General features: G+C 38.2%; 1 protein-coding gene across 1 annotated transcript in view; it reads right to left on the bottom strand.

Moving 5' to 3' along the window:
• Positions 1–22,884, bottom strand: part of LOC136863213 (cytochrome P450 3A16) — a 193,029-nt gene that overhangs the window by 50,595 nt on the left and 119,550 nt on the right. Inside the window, exons 4-5 of the mRNA XM_067139583.2 lie at positions 18,281–18,374; positions 13,601–13,714 (exon numbers count right to left, since the gene is read on the bottom strand). Of these exons, the coding sequence (XP_066995684.2) occupies positions 13,601–13,714; positions 18,281–18,374 (208 nt within the window). The remainder of the gene's footprint in view (positions 1–13,600; positions 13,715–18,280; positions 18,375–22,884) is intronic.

The following is a 22,884-nucleotide window of genomic DNA, read 5'->3' as shown; positions in this document are numbered from 1 at the left end:
CGAGATGTCTTATCTCTGTATTCCCACTATTCCTCTCCAGATGTTAACTGAAAATATTTCCACATAAGAGGAATATTGCACAGAATAAGGGTTCTCCTGAGCCCATACGTGTGCATTATGGACCGTTTTTAAGGCATTCTTTGTGAACCAACCACAATACGTGGCTAAGAAAGTCACACATCACCCATTGCAGCAGCAACCAAGAGAAATTGTAGCTCCTCCATTCTCAGTCTGGAGTGCTTGCAAAGATGTAAATGAAATGGGTATGTATAGCTCACTCTTGTAAAATACACCATGCTGTACTCTGTAGTACGCCAATTCCATCTGCAGCTTAGCAAGTGCTGATTGAACAATTGGCATGCGCTATGTAGAAAAGGTGGGGGATGACATTACTCATGTCTGCAGCACACCTTAAGCTGTAGTGTCTCCTGGGTGGTGCTAAACAATTAACAATTTTGGCAAAAATGTTCCAGAATATTGAAACATGAACAAACAAATGCAAACAAATAAAACTGCTCTTTTCAGAGTAGTATAGCACAAAGTAAGAATACTGCAATGGAATGCAGGTGGTCTTTCGACAAAGTAACTATTGGAAGTAAAGAAAATTATGATAGACCAGAGAGATAGATATCCTTCTCATCAATGAAGCCAATATTACACCTGAAAACATACAATATTTAAAGATCCAAGGTTATACCATCTACATTCTCTTCAAAACAAAACAAGTAACTAGTGGAATATTTGTAGCAGTGAAGAACAGTATGTCAAAATTCAGAATTGTAAAAGAAATGAACTCAGATACACCTGAAATTATCGAACTTTGTCTTATGGATCAACAACAAGAAAACAGCAATCTTTGGCGTTTACAGCCTTCCAAAGAATAAAAATCAATCTCCACCTTTTATAAATCAAAACAGCTATTTTTAAGGAGGACTTCAATGCAGCTTCTCTAGTCTGGTGCTACAACTACACAAATACAGCTGGGAAAGCAATAAAAGACCTTATAGAAAACAGCTCTTTAGAACTATTATACAATAACAAAAATCCAGCAACATTCATTTACCACTCTGGAGCTACAATTACTAACCCAGACATATTAGTGTCAACAGATCTTGCAAACCACAGTCATCAATCAGTACTTGAAGATCCAGACAGTGGACATGAAATGTCCCTCCTTACTGTTACATCATACAGTGAACCTGCTCAATGTGCAGACCAGAATATTTGGTGGAGCTTCAAGAAGGCAGACTGGGAAACTTTCAGAAACAACCTGGAAATAAAAGGTCTGAAATTGATCTTGGTAAACCTCCTAACATCATCCTGAATAAATTCACAAATTCACTAGAGCCATAAAAGACATAGCCAAACTGTGCATACCTAGAGGTACTAAAACAAAATATAAACCTTTCTGGTCAGATGAATTGAACAATCTTATGTCCAACAGAAATAAAGCAAGAAAAGAAGCTGAACTTACTCAGGATCAAAATGATGTACAGAAATGGCAACAAGCAACAACAAAATTAAAGCAAGCCAAAGGGAATCTTGTAACACATTCTTAAGAACAGTTGACTATAGGACAGACAGCAATAACGCCCACAAACTAATAAATTTTCTAAACAACAAACCTGTAGTAACTCCTTTGAATCCTACTGTGATAAATAATAAGGAAATTACAGATTGTCACAAAATAGCAAACAACTTCTGTAAACATTATACTTCAAATAGGTTAACAAGACTGAAAAAGAAAGACAAGACCCTCAAACAAATAGTGAAAAAATTCATGAATAATAATGCAGAAGATATCTGTAACAATGAACTTTCCATAGATGAGTTAATGTTAGCAATAAAGAACACACAAGTCAAAAAACAACCAGGACCGAATGAGATTTTCACAGAATTCATAAAAAAAAACTTGGACCATCTGCTCTCAACATACTGCTGCACATATTAAACATATTTTGGACATCAAATGAAAACCTACCAAATGACTGGACAAAAGCCACTATCATTCCAATTCTAAAAATGGGCAAGCCAAACACCAAGTCCCCTCTGACCTATAGCACTTGCCTCCATTCTGATAAAAATTCTAGAAAGGATGATTACAAATAGACTTAACTGGTACTTTGAAACAAAATATCAGAAGAACAAGCAGGATTCAGGCAAAACAGGTCCACCTCCCATCAAATAATGATATTTACACAAGCTGTGAAGGAAGCTTTTAACGAAAAGGGAAAGTGTTCTTGCAGTTTTCATTGATTTTAAAGGAGCCTATGATGCTGTATGGCAACACATGCTGTTAAGGAAGATTATCAGATTCAAAGTAAATGGATGCATGTTAAAGTGGTTTTCAAGATTCCTTTCCCAAAGAATGATCAATGATTGCTACTATAACAAAACTTCAGGGTGCCCCACAAGGGGCTGTATTAAACACAACATTATTCAATGTGTATATCAATGATCTTCCAACAACAATAAAGGAAGTAAGTGATGTGAATATCAGCTTGTTTGTAGATGTTATCATTTGGACCACAACACGTAAACAGCCCAAATCAGCAAATGCTTCTTGAAGACAAAATGAACCAGGCACCTGTAAAACTCAAAAACTGGACTTAAAATAACAATATGGAAATCAATACTACTAAAACAGTATATCAGCTTTTCTCCCCGAAACATCACAACCCTACTTTCAGTCTAAAATTCAGTGATCAGGAACTTCCAAAAAGTAAAAGCACCAAGTACTTAGGTATCATCATGGACAAGAAGCTCAACTGAACAAAACATGTAGAGGAGATAATAAACAGATGAAATTGCTGAAGAGACTAGCAGGAGCTACTTGGGGAAGCACTCAAGAGACACTCAACAGAACCTAGGCACAACACTTGCATCAAACCTATTATAAAATATGGCAGTGAAGTACTTACTACAGCACCCCAATCAAATACCGATTGCCTTGAGGTGTCAGAATCTTAACAGGTGCAATAAAAACCATGCCTGTAACAGCCTTACAGTTATGTACCCACAACTTACCAATAGAAGACCTGAAACAACAGCCAATGCATATCTCAGCTTACAAAGACTATCCCAAATGACCTGGGCCAAAAAGCCAGTTACTAGCCACAATCTTAAAACCTGAACAGATCCTTTGGAGTCTCACCAAAGAATATAATAACAAGAGCAATCTGCAAATAAAACTAACTACTCTGTATGCCAGTCAATCCCACTGAATAGCTGCAAGCGACTGCAGATCTTACTTTGCTAGAAGGGGCCTGCAAGAAAAACTGTTCACCATATGATCTAAAACAGCTGGCCCTCAGTACAACAGAAAGATATCCATCTAATCAATGGCTAAAATTATATACAGATGGCTCACAGGACAAGGAAAACAGAACTGAGGCAGGAACACATTCATCTAACTCCACTTCCCAGTAGGCCAAAACAAACATTTTGATGCAGAGATAAAAGCAATTTCCCCTGCACTACAACATTATTAGGCAGAAACAATTACTGTACCAAACATTTGTTATCCTTACAGATTCAAAAGCAGCCATCCAAGCCATCAAACAAGTCTCAAGATAAAGAACTGAAAGAAATGTTTTTAATGTATGATAAAAAACCCTCCAAAGACTCCACAAACAGATCTCATTTCAGTGGATTCATTCATTGTTATGTTGGAATAATAGGTAATGAAGAGGCACACATATTATCCAAAACAGGTACCACACTACAACAACCTGCCAGTCAGACTGATTTCATGTCAGCAGAAAGGATTCTGAAAAATGCCATTAAAAACAGGCATGAAGAAATGGCAAAGAAAACAGCAGAAACCAAATTATGGAAGGATATTGATACTAAATGGGATCAGTATAAAATAAAACCAAGAAGAGAAGCTGTAGCCTTCTTCAGAATATACACTGGCCACAACTGTTTTGCAGCTCATCTGAAACTGATCAAAATCCTGAGATCTGAAAAATGCACACTTTGCCATGATCCTGGAAGCAAAATGGATGAGGAACACCTGCTACATTGCAACAAACTTTATGCCACAGCCAGAACTTCAGGAAAACTCAATCAACTATACTGGAACGCAAGAAAGCTAATGGACTGGAATCCGGGCTAGCCATAAGATACAACAACAACAACAACGTTGAGAAGGTAGTTTTGTTTCAACACCCTGTCTTTCATACCCAGCTACTGATCTCTCGCATACTGTATTGCTTTCTCACATAATCGTGGTATACCTGAAATGTATGTCTAAGAGACCGCAGTCTATTCTGAAAGAGACGCTTATTCCCCCTTACGGCTGCTAGAGCAATTCCATCACACAAGTTGTACACATAATGAATACCAGCGTATTCCACATTTGTGACCCTTCTCATCATTCTCTGCATTCCATGCAAGACAACTGAAGAGCAGCTCAGAGTACAATAAAGGGAAGAAGAGAGGGAACTCTTCCACTGCACAGTGTGGGTTACTTAGACCAGGATGACACAGAGCACAGTGAAGGTGTCATTTATGGTTTAACTTTGCAGTAAGTGCATGGACTGGCAGTACTTGCATGCAACAATGAGCAAATGTAGAGCAGCACTGCAGTAGCTTCTGCAATAGTCAACTGTGAGTAGCTCTCTTGCTTGCTAAGTGCAATGCAACACTATGCATATTCTCCTCCATCTTTGATAAACTGAAATTAACAAATAGTAGCAGTGTGCTGGACCACTTCTTTGCTTACCACCCTCCTTCAGCATCCCAGTTACCTCTGTGTTTTGGCCAAGAGGGGAGATTCGCTCAGTATAGTCTGCTCTTATGTAAGTTGCATTCCATTAGGGTTGTTCACAAGGCATATGTAACACATAACAGCTGTATTACACCAAAGTACTCTAGTATAGTAAAGCTTTTGTTATGGTACAGTTTTTAACATCACACAGACTCAGATCTTTCTGAGACTATGGTGTAGGACTGGGAAGGAAGCATTCGTGGCTGTAAGGTACAGCCCCAGCATTTGCTTGGGAAACCACGGAAAGCCATCAACAGGGAGGTTCAAACCCACCATCTCCCAAATGAAAGTTCACAGCTATTCAACCTAACCCGCACAGCCAACATGCCCGGTTTCTTCAACTGTGTGTTAAATTTTACTTAACATATGTTAACTAACAATCTTAATTTAACACTTCGGTTTACAGTACCCTGTTTCACGAACACATTTCCAACACTTGTTAGCAAACAATTGTTAAAGACAAATTAATAAGTTTCCGTGAGATTTCTGAACGCATTTAGCAGTGAGCATCTTTCGTTTCTTTACATAAAGTGTTCCTAGGGGTGTGATACAGTATTTTGTCACACATGGTTCACACTGTTATAAGTTACACTTAGCGGAGACTGCTAAGACTCAAACATGTGCAGTAAGAGGCAACGAAAGTGTTGTTATAATGAATGCGGGACAAATGTTATAGATTTAATTTGAAAGTATAAGAGTGTGCTTGAAAAATGAAAAAATGGACTGTTATATCACAACATTCAATATATTTTTATAAGAGTGCTAACTAAGGTTCCTACAACACCTGAAATATGTGACAATTTATATACATCTAATGATTTTTCAGGCATTCTTTTAATGTGGGGAAGAGAATGTAATGCCTTGCCAATGCTGCAATAGCAGCAGAAACTCTTTGTAGAATTCTACACACTATATTGCACTCCTGAACATAGTCTTTTACAATTACATGAAAGGAGTGAAGTATAACACGAGGTATCTAAGAAATATAAGCAATTGCTGCAATGGAGAAACTGATAAATTTCAATCTGCGGGAAACTAACTTATTTTCACTTTCTTCTAGTACCTTGTTCATTATGGCTTTGGTAATTACTGTAAGTATCATTATAGAAAACTTTCTTCTGAGAGCTCTAAAATTACACATTTTCTTAGTATGGGTCGTCCTTTGCCTTCTTCAGTTTATTAAGTCTTCATACAGCAGTAAAGCTTCAAACTTACGTCTCCTACATGCTTCCATTTTGAAATGTTAACAGCTGTTAAGAGGTTTAATGCAGAGCTGCTGCATTGTTAGTTTACCACAAGTATTAACATTTTGTTAGCATTAACAATACTTTGTGAGATTGCCATTTGATTAAATTGTGTGTTAAGTCTCCTTAACAGCAGTGATAACATTTGTTTAAAAAACTGGGTCTCAGTATAGTAAGGCTTAGTTAGCTTGAATGAACAAATTAAAACAAACATGGTTAAACAGGCCCAGAATGCGAAAGAATAATTGTCAACTGTTACATCTGTGAGAACATCAGCTCACATGAAAATGAAGCATTTGTACGACATGTTTATACATGTGACAAACTAAATGGTTCCAAGATTATAAATAGTGACAGCAATGGTCCAATTAATGTAAAAACAATTAGACAAGACACAGCTCTGTAAAGGATTACAACAGAAAGGGAGGTTGATACAGTCATTCTAGAACAATTCTAGAACAATATAGACAATATAGACTCAGATCTAAGCAACAATGTTATCTCAAATGACATCTAGTTTGTCACCGTTTAAATAAATGTCTAGAATATACTCTTACAGCCTTCAGCACATTAGTAACATTCCTGGTTTTGGGTCCCACATACTACAGGGACGTCCAATCAAAGCAGAACCATAGCCGAGCCTGGCAAGCTATCACTTCCTGTGGGCAGCGCAATATGAGTGCAAGCTAGAGAGACTGCTTGATTAATTCTAATGCACTTCAAAAGTACTCACCCAAGTCACTAAAGGTGATTCTGGAACTGCCTGCCTTCATTTTAGACACATTTCTGGCATCTTATTACTCTTCTTAATTCACTTTGAGGAATCGAACTGATCTCTTTGTGAACTGTATCCTCCAGTTTGTCTATAGTAAGTTGCCTTCTTTGCTTAGTCATTTATATTTCCCCTTTTCAAAAAATTTACCAACTAATCTATGAATTGTCCAGTGAATTGGAACTCTAACACCTGGGAATCTCTTGAAATAATCTAACAGCACGAGCAGATTATGTATTAAGTGGTGGAACTCTTGTTCAACGTTACCACCACAAGGTGGAGCTGGTGTTAGTTGGCCTTAAATGTGACTGCAATACTGTATATTGTAACATGAAATAGCTCGAGCTTCTGTACATTTAAATTCTCATTAACGCAATTATTGGGAGTGCTATATAACTCACCAAAGTACTGTTTACAGAAGTAAGTGGTAAGAATGCAGGACGCACAAAAATGCCGACATCTAATTGGAAGAAACTTTCAATACTTTTCTTGCTGCTTTAGAAGATGACCTGGACTTTGCCTCTTTATATTTCCTTTGACCAAAAAATAAATCTGCATTTAATGTAATGGAATACAATTTTGGGAAAATGTAACAGCAGACAGGCATTTGGAGTCGCTACTGCTGAAGTCCCGTAATTTGGAAAGTATGTTATCACTATGGACACAGTTTCAGAATCACATTCTAATGATTCACACATTCTCTGCAAGGTACAAGTTCCTTTGCTGCTGTGTGTGTAAATAATATAAGAGATTATCTCCTGCTCTAGCTGAACTGTTAGGGAAGAACAATCCCAGTTCAAGCTGAGGTATATCCCCAGGCATCAGCTTAAACATGTGATATTACAGGCTGGCCGGTGCAAGCTTCCTAGTGTTCACAATGAGAAGCGAGCAAGCCCAGCAGTTCACAAGGTCAAGTCAGTACGAGCACACTTTAGGGAGAAATCTAGAACATCTGTTCAACTCAATGCGGTTAGGTGCTCGTTGAACATGAATATTTTAAGTGAAGTCAAGAGTAAAATCAAAAACAAAGGAAGGCATTGAAAGAAAGTGTTGGGAAGAGTGAAGTATAGGAATGATTTTATGTTGTTATTGGAGAGAGATAGAGAGATATAGAGATATAGAATTTGTGCAATCCAAAATAAGTGTGCCTTTTGAGAAGCTCAAACACCAGCACATTAGCAAGGCATTATTGCACTAGTTCTCCTGGGAGTCAAATTAGTGCTTCATGCAGTAGTTATTCCTAGCTCTATAAAACAAAATAACCAAGGCTTATGTTAAAATTTGTGGCTTATACCTACACCCTTTAGCACAAGAATTGATGTATGAAATGACCTTGGTAACGTAAATGCCCCCGAGGTGCTACCGCACTGGAAGACTGTTTTCCGGCAAAGGCATGAAGTGGCTGATTACATTCCTCGCTCTATAAAACCGAACATTCATGACACAATGCAGTGGTATTCTTATGCTGCAAATACAGACATGTAGACAGATGTTTACAAAAATTAGAATTTTATTTCCCTTACGGTTCACTATATTAATGAGTGGGCAGTAAAAAACCAGTTCTTTTTAACCTGCCTCTTCCCAAATACTCCAATGCCTGGTGAAAACATAATGAAAGAATTTACCATCCTATGTGCTGCGTTAGGAATTCAGGTGCCAGATTTACGAAGGATTACGTTTGTAACAGATCAAGATGTGAATATTAGGAAGGTCTTAATGGTTCATGAAGGCTTTACGAGAATACCTGGTGTAGGATATTGATTAAATACAGTTTTGCAGCAAACATTCCAAGATAATTTTCTTAATTCTCAGTACATAATTAAGGAAACCCAAAGCTGTGGTCCATTTTTAACGGGCAGGGTTAGTTAATCATGTAAAGCGTACTCTGTATCAGGATGTGGAAACACGGTGGAATACTAAGCCGATTATGCTGTACATAACCAGTGCGATAAAATGATACGAGGTCCTATTGACTGCAACTGCAGGGAAAAGGTAGAAAGGAAAAGTGAGAAATAAACTGGAAGCAATCAAAGAACTCTGAAGTGACTTGATTTACTTCCTAGAAACTTTCGAAGAAGCCTCTGATGATTTAGGAGACTGCAGTCCAACAATACAAAACGTGCTCCTTTGGTTCCATCATCTAGTACCGGGAATCGAACCTGGACTCGGATGAGGAGCTAGAATGCTATGCTAAGCTTATGGCCATCGTCAATCTTTATTATTACAACTACATTATTTGCAAACAATACCAAATATATCTTGTTTAACTCAGAAGGGTAAGGTGCAAACTGTTAGTGAATGCAGTATGCCAGTTATCAGCCGCTCAGCCAGCCTGGCCAGTATACCAGCCCTAGCAAGCCGAGCCTGCAAAGGAAACCAAGCTCTGCTAGCCTTGACGTGGCCATCGTGATGTAACAAGCTCAGCCTTGTTCTGTAGTACTGTCGCAGGATGGAAGCTTAGCTTAGCTGGCAGACACACATACGAGCCCAGCCTACCCCAAAACCGCTTACTGCTCATCTTATTAACAGTGGACCGACCTATGAGACCGAGGTCCCTTCTCTGTTCATGAAGATTTTCCTTTACCTCCCTACTTCTAAGTCTTTCATCCCATGCCATTGATCTTATCTGTTGCATAAAGGATGACAGCTTGTGGTCAACAACATGCTCACATTTTGCTGTCGAGGTGGGATGATCATCGCTGCTTAAGCCCCATGTAAGATCAAAGTGCCTTTCAGCAGGGTCTCTGTTTAATTTTGCTATTAAAACCTACATATATCCTGAAGATCAAAGGAAGTCTGCTAAATCCAGTGTGCTCCAGGGAAACTTGAAGCGATTCTAAAGTCACAATAGATGCAAAAATGTTATTACTACATTGGATAACTTCATGGAACTCTTTCAAAGTGTTGTGATATTTGTCATTTCTTTGGAGAACCTCAATCGGCAATTTCAAATTCGTACAACCGAAAACGTTCATATCATCCGTAAACTTTTCAGTAGCTTGGCTGTTTTGAAAACCAACCACATTAAATTCTCTATAAAACACCAGACGTACTTCAACCAACCTACTTAGAAGCTGTGTTGCCAACTTGACACTCGTCTTCTGAGAAACCTTTGGATTTGTGCAAATGGGTGTTAAATGCAACGCAACTCTCTTACCAACATTTGAACGGATATCAGTGGTATAAAGCTTCCTGTAATATTCATAATCTGCAGTGTGACCGTTGCATGTTACCTTTCTGTTCTTACTGAAAGGATTTCACACACATTTGACCTCATGACATATCACCCACAGTCAAGATTTTTCTACTTGTATCACAGAGATTTAATATATCGTTTTCCAAATTTCCCATCCACCCTAAAATACCAGGTTCCTTCCAAGCCTTTTTATTGGACATACTACATCACAAATATAGGCTACTACTGTTGTATTATTGTTTTCTAGTTGTATAACCATCTGTAAAATCAATTTTGCAATGGTACAGCCATCAGTTGCATTCTTGCTCAGCAAAAATGCAATAGGTTGCACCCAATTTTACATAAGAGCAACGAAAAACAGTGGTCACCAAGAACTCATGTTTTGTGAATTCACCCATGTTTATAATTCCATCAAAACTGCACATGGCAGAGTTATATCAGATGCCCTCCCTTAAATTCACTTCACTTCAAATATAAGTACACATTTACAGTGATCTTCATCACTTCCCTCCATACCACTGCTAATAGCTTCCATAGCACAAGGCTTTACACCATAGTTACACTTCAGTCCACAAGATAATTTTCTTAATAATGAAAGTGTTGGCAACGGAAGCATTTTATGCTTCTCGCAATGTTGGTATTCTTTTCTGGATTTTATCAGCAAACTTTCCAAAATAAATTCTAGCTCATAATGCACTCCACGTAATTTAAAAAAAATTATTTTTGGTGATGGTGCAAATTTCCAATCTTTGCTTGTCTGGTAAATTGTCCACATTATATTTGAGTATGATAGATTTTAATTTAGCTATTTCTTTGGCCTGTTCAAGACTTCTATTTTCAATGATCATGCATTTTAAGCATTTTTCTTCTCTGCGAAGTCATATCACTTCATTTGCAAAGTTGTTAGGTGACTGAGAATTATCACAATTATGGTGGTAGTATAATTCAATTCTGTCAAACTCCCCTCAATTCCTTAAGCAGTTTTTATTTTCTTGGTTGGTAGAGAGCAATTTTTGCTACTCCCGGAAAATTATGTGGCACAGCATTTTCCATTACCTTCCACCTGTTACAAACCAGTTCCACTGTTCTTCCATCTATATTGAAGGTATTCAGTTTGATCAGCATGTCTTCACTAAAATGTATGTCGCACACATGATCGTTCAAAGTTAAGTCTATAACTCATTAGAACTTTTCTGTCCCATTCACTCACACAATTTTGCATAGGTCTAAACAAGTGCCTACCATCCCCTTTACTACACTCAGACTTACAACCTGGCACAAAACAGCTTGGCGTCTTCATGATTATGGTTACACTTAATACCACCACTGAATTCACACGTAAACAATATTTCACCCTCTAATACAGTGCATTGTGCCTACACAACAGTGCGTTCAACAGCTACTCGCACAGGCCAAACTATGCATGCAGCGCAGAAAAATGGAACTACAGTACATTGTCTTGATCCTAAGGACTGGACAGTACGAGTACAACGTTTTGGAATTTTCGGGAACTTACTCTAAGCAATAACAAGACTAAATTTTCCGTACACAAGTCCCTTCACATGTATTGTTTAAAACTCAGCACATACACAACACAACACATACACAAATTCAACAAAAGACTTTCTTTTTACAGTTAAGTACAACTTTAGGTTTGAGGTAGACTCTTGTCTCCCCAATTTCTCTCTGCACTCTTTACTTGAGAAATGCTAAGCTTTGGGAAACTTGGTGAATACTTAGCTCTTGTTTGAGGGCTTCTTTCTTCTCCTACTTCCATCTTCTCTCTGAGACACAGCAGTCCCCTTGGGCGTCGCAATGACTCGAATGGGAAATGCAAATCTAGAACTCAAACTCGGCATCTTCAAACTCCATCGTCAGTCAACTTGACCAATCTCCCTCCACTACTGGTTGCAAGTTTAAGTTGTCATTAGGAAAGGCACACTAACCTTACTCGAGCCTTTCTAGCAATTGGATCAATGATAGTTTCCAGTTTCTAGTCTCACAGCTACGACAAGTAACAGTCGTCGTAGCTCTAAGTCTATCTATGGCAACCTGCTACCTACGTCTTACACAGTGATCCCTCACTGCCATGCGTTTCCTTGACAATATCTGAACCGTTTCCCCCTGTGGCGCCGGGACACATACGACTTGCTCTTCAGCTCACTGCCACACGACTTGGTCTCTAGCTCACTGCCACACGTCTCCCACAGGTTCTGTCCTGATTCTCCCCTTAGTCTTCTAAGACCTCTGCCTATATCCTCAGTTTGTTTTTGAGAACATCACCCCCTACTCTCCCAGAGATCTGTTGTGTCACAGTGATTGGCTCACATGTTCCTCCCGCTAACTAATGGGGAGTGTCGGAACACTCTCGAACAAAGTATTTTTCTAATGTGTCAAAGTCACTGCATTGGCCTACATGATATTTCCTTCCACTGGCTTTTTGAAATACCCTTAGGACTCCTACTGTGCTTCTGTTTTTACACTGATGCTGTGCTGTCGGATACTTCACAATATTACACATGCAATTCCACTAAACTTTACTTTGTGTTAGACTGGTATGAAAACTTATGCCTTGAATATTTTGATTTTTCACTCAAATAAAATTATAACTCAAACATTCAAAGCACTGTAACTTCTTGCCAATGTTATACATTCACTTAAGTTCTAGACCAATACTCCCAATCTTTATTCTCGGAGGTCGTGGATTCGAGACTTGCACGAGTCCGTTCGCTCGGCACAGATATGAAAGAGGCGTGTCGCGACACGCGGTCATGACAATTCTCTGGACAATGGAGCCTTATGGAAGTTCCAACACTTTATAATTTACTCTTCCTGGATATACATATAAATAAACACTGTGGAATAGAATAATTATGTCTATTATTCTGCATTTATTCTCACTTCACTTTGAACACAGGTGTTTCTCTATGAAACACTTCATTGCAAGACAAAGCCAGAACCACCGAGCGAGTTGGCTGTGCGGTTAGGGATATGCGGCTGTGAGCTTGCATCCGGGAGATAGTGGGCTCGAATCCCACTGACGGCAGCTCTGAAGATGGTTTTCCGTGGCCATTTTCACGCTAGGCAAGCTGTACCTTAATTAAGCCCATGGCCGCTTCCTTCGAACTCTTAGCACTTACCTATCCCATTGTCGCCTTAAGACCTATCTATGTTGGTGCGATGTAAAGTCACTAGGAAAAAAAGCCGAGCTGGTAGTCCCTGCAAGCTCCCCTCCCACCCACACAACTGTCTGCTTGGTCACTACCAGCTGCCACTCTGGTTTCAAGATAATTGGATGACAATACTTTCATGGTTTTCAGAGAAGCTGAGACATCAGAATTTTGTCCTGCAGGAGTTTGTGTGTGTAAATCTACCAACAGAAGGCTGGTGTACTTAATCAACATACTGGGAAGAAGAACATCTTTATGAACTATTGTTTGTCTTGGCAAACGAGATCACTAATATCTGACACGAGATAACTAGTAGAATTTCAAGTTTAGATTTTAGAGTATTACTGGGCATATCCAAGAACCCACCACTACACAGCCTACCAACATTCAACTCGTAATTCCCAGCCTGGAGCAATGGAGTTTTAAACGATTTAAAACGCGTCTTACCTTCTTCACTTTATCTTGGGTAAGTGCCTTGTTCATCTCTGGGGAAATGGCAGATCCACTTCCTTCAAGAGCAAGCAGGCTTTGCTTCAAGTGCTCACATTTCACACACGATGCCTGAAAATAAACAGAAATAAAATTTACAAAGTCTTTATAAACTTCAATTAAAAAACACAAGGGACACAATGTACTTGTGCAAGCAAAAATAATGACTAATGCTAAAATTTTAAGTTCCCACAATGCTACCTAATTGTCAAAAATTCAGCAAGGAGTACAGAGCTCTACATAAAATGTATCTTATTTGTAATCAGTAATGGGAAGGCGCCAAGTGACTAATCAAGTCTCATAAAAAGTAACGTAGAAACTGTCTCTGGATCAGTGGTAGAGGTAGTCAGATTTCTGAAAGGTGGAAAGAAGTCCATTCAACACTATGGCATACGATGATGGCATGTAAAAGATCTCTGCAGACATTTGGCATTCAACTGGCAAAATAAATCAAAACTCTGCCACAGATGCCGAAGAGGGATATGGCTTACTCTGCCATCCAGTAGGCCGCAAGTAATGTCAAAAGTGACAAGCAGGCAGGTAGATGGTACCAAATTAAAATACTTGCACTTGGTGGGCGAGGCCATACGATTTTAGTCACCATCAAGTCATTAATATTATTATTATCATCATTTTTATCATCATTAACATACATTAAGACAAACAATGACAGTGTACAACAGAATGAAGAAGTGAGAACAGACATGAAAACTTAAAGAGGACAAGGACAATTTCCAGATCTGCAAATACAGACACGCTCTCCTTACTAAACCCAGTTCTTTTACATCTACTTCTCAGACACGAACAAGCTCACTTGGGACAGTTCAGAGCAATATTATCGTAACTAGCATTTTTCAAATTTTATATTAACTCTTTATAGGTTACTGGTACATATATGTACCACTTTTTGAAAACATGTATTGGTGTTAGAGATCTTGGCACAACTACTGTACCACCCAGGTAGTGACTCCATAAAGTCCAGCTGAATGTTGCCATCTGTTGGTGTTCTGGAGAATACTTAAGAGCTTTATCACTGCTTTAATTTGTTTTTGTTCTTTGCTTTACGTCGCACCAACACAGATAGGTCTTATGGCGACAATGGGACAGGGAAAGCCTAGGAATGGGAAGGAAGCGGCCGTGGCCTTAAGTTACAGCCCCAGCATTTGCCTGGTGTGAAAATGAGAAACCATGGAAAACCATCTTCAGGGCTGCCGACAGTGGAGTTTGAACCCACTGTCTCCCGGATGAGAGCTCACAGCTGCGCGCCCCTAACCGCACGGCCAACTCGCCTGGTGCTTTCATTTGTTACTGGTACACGTTGGTACTACTGCCAGTCTACTAAACTGCATCTTTGTGAAGTTGAGCCGTTTTTATCATATTGCAAGTAATAAACTGGTAATGCAATAAGTCTTCATTCTGGTGTAAGTATCTATTCATCAACTATATATAGAAGTCAAAATATATATATCTGTTCTTTCAGGCATTATTGCACAGTTTTTCCTGTAGAATATCCTGGACATGTAGGCTTAACCTAAAAGTGCCCCTACATTTTGCTATTTAAAAAAAACACACACACAAATTCAGTGTTATTACTACTTTTATGTCAAAACTTGTGTTATAGGCTGTACATAGTGCCACAGTAGTAGACAGTTGAATATTGCACTAAGATAATATTAAAAATAAACAGTGCCATGGTAGTAACACACATTTTTACGCCATGAAACGACTTGATTCCAAAGAAATAGAGTTGTTGGAAGTTCTTATTGAGAGCCAAGCATATGATTCAGAGGAAGGAGGAGATGAAGAAGCAGAAGACTTGCTGCCAATAAAACCCACAGGATCACCATGTAAAAGGCGTTTCGTTGCAGGTTTACCAAGTAGGCCTACACCAGACCAATCTGAGTCTTTATTATATCACCACTATAACACCATCTACAAGTAAAAGTAAAAGAACAATACAGATAAACTTTCAGACAGACAGTGCTTTCTGGGAATGAAAAGACTTCCTCAGATCTATCAAGTGACGATTCAGTAAGAGATTCAAATTTCTCTCCCAGTAAAGTAAATAATAATTCAGAAGATTCTGACATCTGACAGTAATGACCATGAACTGCTCACTAATGAAGAAGAAACAATTCCAGCAAATAATTTTTTCACTCACTGTCTTTCTGATTCAGATACTGACTCTGAAACACCAGATCAAGTTTCTGAACCAATGTTTACTTGGAATAGACAGGGGAAAAAGGCAAATATAAACTTACATTTTGTCTGATTGTGACCTACCTATTTGCCTAAAACATAGTACTCTCCCTGCAGATTTAGTAGTAAATTAGCAATTTCATTTTATCATTTTTTCATTATAAATAAAATGTTGCATGTCTGTAAGCTAACCAGTTGTCCCTCATTGTACTTATGTTCATGAGTGGTACATTGCCCACCCGTCAAGTATAGCATTGGTTATAGTATACTGGTACACACATGAACCACCACTTCGTAACGGATCAAACACCCGATATAGATAATTAAAACCAATTGCACGCTGGATGCCAGGCTTCGAAATTAAATGTAATTTGAAACCGAATTTAGATATAAAAAGTACTAAACATAATTTAATGAGACTATCTTGGTCGTGAGGTATATGGATACTAACCATTAAATACCATGTGGAAAAACATAGGGAACCTACTAAAAAGTCAATTATTTAACGACGTAAAAAGAAAAAAGTTATTCTAAAAAAATATAAAATTACATAAAAATGAGTTTTTATGTCAAAAGTAAAAAATTTCAGACTGAGATTACAATTCAATACTACACTCGTGGACTTGCGATAACAGGGCTAACTCATGCTCACCAGAGTTGATCTTCTCGTAGTCTGCTTTCGTGGTTGATCGTTGTCGTCCCTCTTCCAACAGCATCATCCTTGTCTGCTTCATGAAATGGATTCCACCCTGAATCTATCACTCCCTATTTTGCCGAGTACCAAAACCATAGTACCAGCCTTCCAATGTGAAATTCCACATCGGAATTAATTGAACAGAGAGAACGGAAAACATCCAGTCCTTCTATATTATTTGAACTTGTCTTCCTAAATAATCTGAGTAAGTCTCACAGAGCCGATAAGAAATGTTGAGTATAAGCACATCGTAAGCGATGCACCCAAATAGCAGAGTCGGATGCAAAATGCAGAATACAGAATGAAGAGGAATCACGAATGATCTTCACTACGCCGTGTAGATCTATATAAATCCTCTTCATATTCCCACTTCCTCCCTTGGTGTCGCATGACATCTCGTTCCAATGAGAGCCGATATACGTCACCACCCTGTCTACATATAGATGAAGTATCTGTCCTTGACAGAAAAAGCCCTCCCGATAGGAGCACGTGATATGGGGTAATTTTGCGTCCCAACAACAAAATTATGTATCTTCCTCTTGCTGTTGCGTACATTTCCAAGAACCATCCAAAATTAACCTTCCTGGACTATTGCGAGATACCAAGTAGCCTGTTAGCGCAAGACCTGTCTTGGCATTACCACGGAATATTCTAATATATTACAAATAAAAATAATATCTCGTTCTTACGTACAATTACATAAATGATGATGGACGTTAATAATGAATAAAATTATATATGATACATGTTACATATATATACAATTAATTCGGGTGGGCAATCAAATTATGTAAATGTCGTGGTGACCACGATTATTATAACTTTTCAAAGCTAGTAAGTAGTTTTCATTGTAATATATTTTAATGATAACATAGGCCTGATTGTATATGGAGTAGAGAAATGAAAAAAAGTATTTTTTTTAACTCTTTACTTCATGCCCTATAAAGGGTTAAAGCAAATTAAAAGCTTGTGAATGCCAGATATCACCATGGAGACTTATGGCTGTCAGCGTTGTAGGCAATACTAACAGCTGTAAGTCTCCAGGGTTATTTCTGGCATATACGGGAACTTTTAATATGCTAAAATTGAAAATCCAGAAAATGCTGGTTACAATAGTATTGATCTGAACCATCAACCTCTGCTCAGTTTCATCACGAGGGCAGGCTTCAACACTCAGCGAGAGGTTATCATCATAAACTTCAGTCATAAGGGAAAAGTAAGATTAGGATAAAGATAGCAAAAGTGAAGAGACAAGAATACAAGGTGTCAAAAGACTAGGAACACATCAGATGGCCCCTTGAGGAACAAGGTGCAGTCATTTAGCTTGTGTCAAAATTAAAGAAATAAAACTTGTGAATATGGATACCTGAAAGGTCTGTCACTAAAATTCACAATTGCTTATTTTTCATGTTCAGCCCCCACCACTTACTTGCAGTATTGGCACTACCCCTGGATCAAGCTCAGTTTTACAGCAGATATCTTTCCTTACACCAACCCTAAGTGGAGGGATGTTTTCACTATATTTTTTCTGTGGTGATTGGTAGTGTGATATGTTGTAAGTGAAGATTTACACCACCAAGCCCCTGACCTAGAAAAATTAATCAGATTCAACTAAAATCCCTGGCCCAGCTGGGAAGTGAACCCAGGATCCTTTGAACCAAAGGCTATACGCTGACCATTCAGCAGAGTAGCCGGACCTAACCCCTTACCTGAAGGTGTGCAGTGATATTTTCCAATGAACTTACCCTATGGCTCTTGAAGTTTTCAGGCTTCTCCAATATGACTTTGATGAGCTCAGGATCAGTCGTCATCAAGCAAGGTGTACGTCCATTAAAAACTCTGGAACATAAAACGAAGATGTGTAATTACCAAAATGAAGTAACTTCTTCAGGAAGAACTTTTAATTGTATCCATGATAAAGATGATGCTAGACCCCTGCACTCAAGGTTATGGCATCGAATCTGAGTGCAACTCTTTAAATGAACGAGTTTTAATGTAGTAAACTAGGATAACTTTCCATCAAAAATTTTGGCATAACCAGAACAGTCTTATGAGAAGAAAAGAAAGGTGGTCACAGAACCCAAGTTTACCAGCAGCATGTATAATTATGATAATGACTCAAGGGCAGCTGAGGTCTAATGCTAAGAAAGGATACACAAGAATATTTGAGGAAGGTAAAGAAGTTAAATGATTTGATTACTACAATGACAATTCAATGAGAAAAATTAACAAGGAAATATTTTTTTCAAATCTGCCACAAACTGAAAGGTAAAGAACAGGAACCACCCAGAAAAGGGATCTCTCAAGTGTTCATAGGTATTTTCAAAAGCTTAGTCTATGTCACTGTTACTTATCAACGATCATCATCCATCATCATCATCATCATCATTTTAAAGCTACGATATTCAACCTTAAGTGTGCCAAGCAGAGCAGTCGTGCTCCTCTAGACTAAGCAATAAGTTTCATATTGATCCATATTGAAATACTAATTACAAATTAGAAAGCGGAAAGCTAAAACAGACTCTTCTAAATTCTCGCTAAAACTGCCAGGAGCACAATCTCGCTCTTCTCATTAGTGCCTCAGTATTGTTTCGTTGACAGGAGGGAAAGCTGGTTGTTGTATGATAAAGGCACCGATTATTGCTTACAGCTTGTTACTACATTTTTTTGTTCAGAATTTATCAGTGCTTGAACATTATGTATGTTCTATGAAGTGTGTCTGGGTAGTTTGTGAAAATGGCAGCAAGGCATGATGCCGACTGATTTATTCCTCAAACGATGAGTAACTGGAGTCGCCCTTTAATGGGAGCGATTCTGAGAATGACTACAGATAGAGATGGTAGAGAGGTTATGGCAGAAACCACGCAAGCAAGTGCTGCAATTACATCAGAGCTCTGAGGACTCCGAAATTGCTGATGGAGGAAATAATTGTCCTGAGGACGAGAATAAAGATTATGATAGTGGTAATGCTCCAGAAACACCTGTGCTTCAAGAGGTTCTTGTAGGAAGCGAGAGTCTATCAACCTCCACCTCCCTACTTCAAAAATCCAGGTCCAAAGCACATCCCACCCTGCAATGCAAAAACCTATGTTGAACTTTTACCTTTTTGTTTTAGTCAGGCCTTGTGGCCGCTAATTGTGACAAACTAATAGATATGCCACTTAATTCTTGAGGTTAGTACAACTGAAGCCACGTTCTCTCGTAAAGCAGTGGCAGGCCGTTATTTTAAAGGAAATGTTTCATCGCTGTATCGTTAGAGATGGGAGTTACAAGTAGACCAAAAATATCTTCATACTGGAACACCCAACTCTTGAGTTCAAGATGTTTAAGGAACAAATTCCAGCCGATTCCAAAATTATTTTACCATATAAATGATTTGCTTCCACCAGGCCATGAAAAATATGATCCATGTGCTTGCTTTAGTCATCCTGTGGATTACGCTAACAATTTGACCAGATTATTCACTTGCCTAGATGAGCACCGGACACTAATTTCCGGAAGAAGGTTATCTACTAAATTTTTGTGGGAATGGTGCTGAATACACGTATTATCTACTAGGAAAATTCTGCTACAAAGAGAATAACAAGCTTAAAATTTATTTCTTGCCATTATTTATGAACAACAAAAACTTATTTATGAACTCAAAAATGCGTTCATGTCAGAAATAAACCTCATTTCCAGCACAGAGCGATACTGGAGAAACTTCCAGGGAACAACCTAAAATGATGCGCTATGTGCAGCAATCAAGATGGAACAGTAAAGAGTTCCATTTACAATGTGCAAACTAGGGTTTCACCCATTATATTTGGGGGTCTACAAGTGTGTTTTAAGTGGTAGTACTGAAAAAGTGTAAATACATTTTTTCTTGCAAACAGTGTTAAAAAAATTCAAATACCAGGCAAAAAAATCCCACAGGGCTTTTTAACATCCGACTCCCGAGTACACATCCTAAGACATCCTACGACACCATACAAAAATTAAATAGTCAACCTTTCTGAGCAATTGGGAAATGAAAAATGAAAATCCAGTTTCCAGTCATTTGACTGGGTCTGGAATGGAATGAATGAAGCCCCCCCTTCTAGCGGCAAGGATAGGAATTGTGGCAGCTGCCAAAGCCTCTCACACTCCTCTGAGGCAATGAGTATTGAAATGAAATATTGGAGTGTGTTGAGATGTCAATGAAAACCAGAGTACCTGGAGAAAATCCTGCCCTGCCTCTGCTTTGTCCAGCACAAAGTTCACATGGAGAGACCGGGATTTGAACCACAGAACTCTGCGGTGGAGCAATTGGGACTAATGTTCAATTATATGGATTCAGAATTTGGAGAATTATGGTTCATCTTATTCAAGCTTGCATCATGAAATAGATGGCATTCTTAGCATTTGCACTGTAAATAGGCATGGCACCAGAAGGAAGGAAGAGGGTATTTTTATTGATGTCTGTAGAAGTTCTGTTTTTATTTGGCAAATCCAGGTTGAATAAAAATTAGTCAACCAGAAAGTGTACAGTTACAATGACTGGATGACTACATACTTCTCTAATTATCCTTCTGCACAATGTAGTGCACTTTTACCTTGATTATTATCAACCTATCAAAGATGTGATATACAATTAAAATAGTATATTACAAAGACAAGGTAAAATACAGGCAGCAAAGAAGAAATTTTTAAGGAAAACATTAAAAATGGAGATAAAAAGATATGAAAACCTTATCCAATAAAGCTTGAAAAGTCAAGTGATAAAAAAACATTAACATATTAAACAGATTGCAAAACCATACTATAAAATTATAAATGAAAGAAAAGAACTAAAGAAAAGCCATATTAATATGGATCCACTTTGTTAAGAAGAGCATGGAGTTCAGAATAATGGACGAGACTGGATGTTGTGGGGAAGAAGGTAGGAGAGACTAACACCCTTCCCCCTTTTTCCTCCTTCCTTTATTAAAGGATGTATATCTACATCCTCAAGTGAACTCTCCTGTATGTATAAGATTACAAGATTAATGATCCTTAAAGAAAGACTGTTTCCGTTCACTATGAAAATAGACTACAGCAACACAGAAATAACAGCCCCACTACCTGCTGCTCGCACAAGCAGACCTGTCGAATCTCGTCAAGTTCCCTCTTCTTTTAAAACACTTCCTCCTCTGCACCCTCCAACAACAAAAATAGCCAACTCCCCTCACAGTTTACTCTTAAAACTACATCTTCAACACTCTGGAAAAACATTATACACCATTATTATCATCATCATCATCATCATCATTATTAAACTGTACAGTATATGCAAATATTCCACACATTTTTTTCTGGAATTTAGCGAAGAAAAGTTGGAGTGCATGTATTATTTGAAGTCAATTTGTACCGCTTCGCCTCAGACAATGATTTATGTTATACTACAGCATTTTCCAGAGTGTGGCATCAGTAACACAGTGAAGCATGAACCACATATTAAATATGCCTACAAGTTCCCATGATCGTTTGTTCATGGCTAAAGATAAAAATAGGGTTATTGAACATACAGAGAACATTGGAAACTGCGCAGCAGGAAGAAAGTACGATGTCAACATTTTACTCTTGACTGGCAGAAAACAAAATTTAAAAATTAAAAAAATAATAGCAACCACCAGGCATTTTGCAAGACATGTTCCTGAGCAGCTAATACCAGACAGCACACACATTCCAACACTGGCAAAACTAGGTAATTACAAGTATCAGGGAAGGGTAACCAAACTGCATGGCAAATCTGATCAGTACGTTGCCTACCCACCAGCATGTTAAGATTGTGGCGAGTTTCTCAAAATAATTAATTTATTTTACTGTATTCAGTTTTGGAGTAAATTGTTGAGGATTAATTTGTAAAAAAAACACCGCCACAAATTACAGCCCTTTTTTTTAAAAAATTCTCTTCTGAAAGTAGGGTGCGTGGAGAATTCAATAGTGTGAATTATCCACGTATATATGGTATATTGTAATGACCATTTTAATTCTCTTCCCAAGCCTGTTCTTAAATGATGCATCCAAGGTTAGGGAACTTATCACTGGAAACCTTGCTAGGTACTGTAGTTCTTTAGCCAAACCCCTCCCCAACTGCTAACAGTTTAACCAGTTTCTTGTATTAACGAATTTCAAATTTACTGTAATTCATCATGATCTTCCTTTTTTTCTTTTTTATGTTCTACCTTTATAAAAAATGTTACCATATTTACAGTTTACACACACAGGTATATAGTACATATACAAGAAAATTTTGAACTGCAACCTCCATCAGTGGAGGGTAGAATAAGAATGGTAATCATTGTCAAAAAGTTGACTACTGTGAGGTTTTGGAAGGGAGAATATAGGA

Source organism: Anabrus simplex, chromosome 2 (assembly GCF_040414725.1).
Source record: "Anabrus simplex isolate iqAnaSimp1 chromosome 2, ASM4041472v1, whole genome shotgun sequence".
Lineage (NCBI taxonomy): Eukaryota > Metazoa > Arthropoda > Insecta > Orthoptera > Tettigoniidae > Anabrus > Anabrus simplex.
This window is presented reverse-complemented; position numbering and strand designations above follow the sequence as displayed.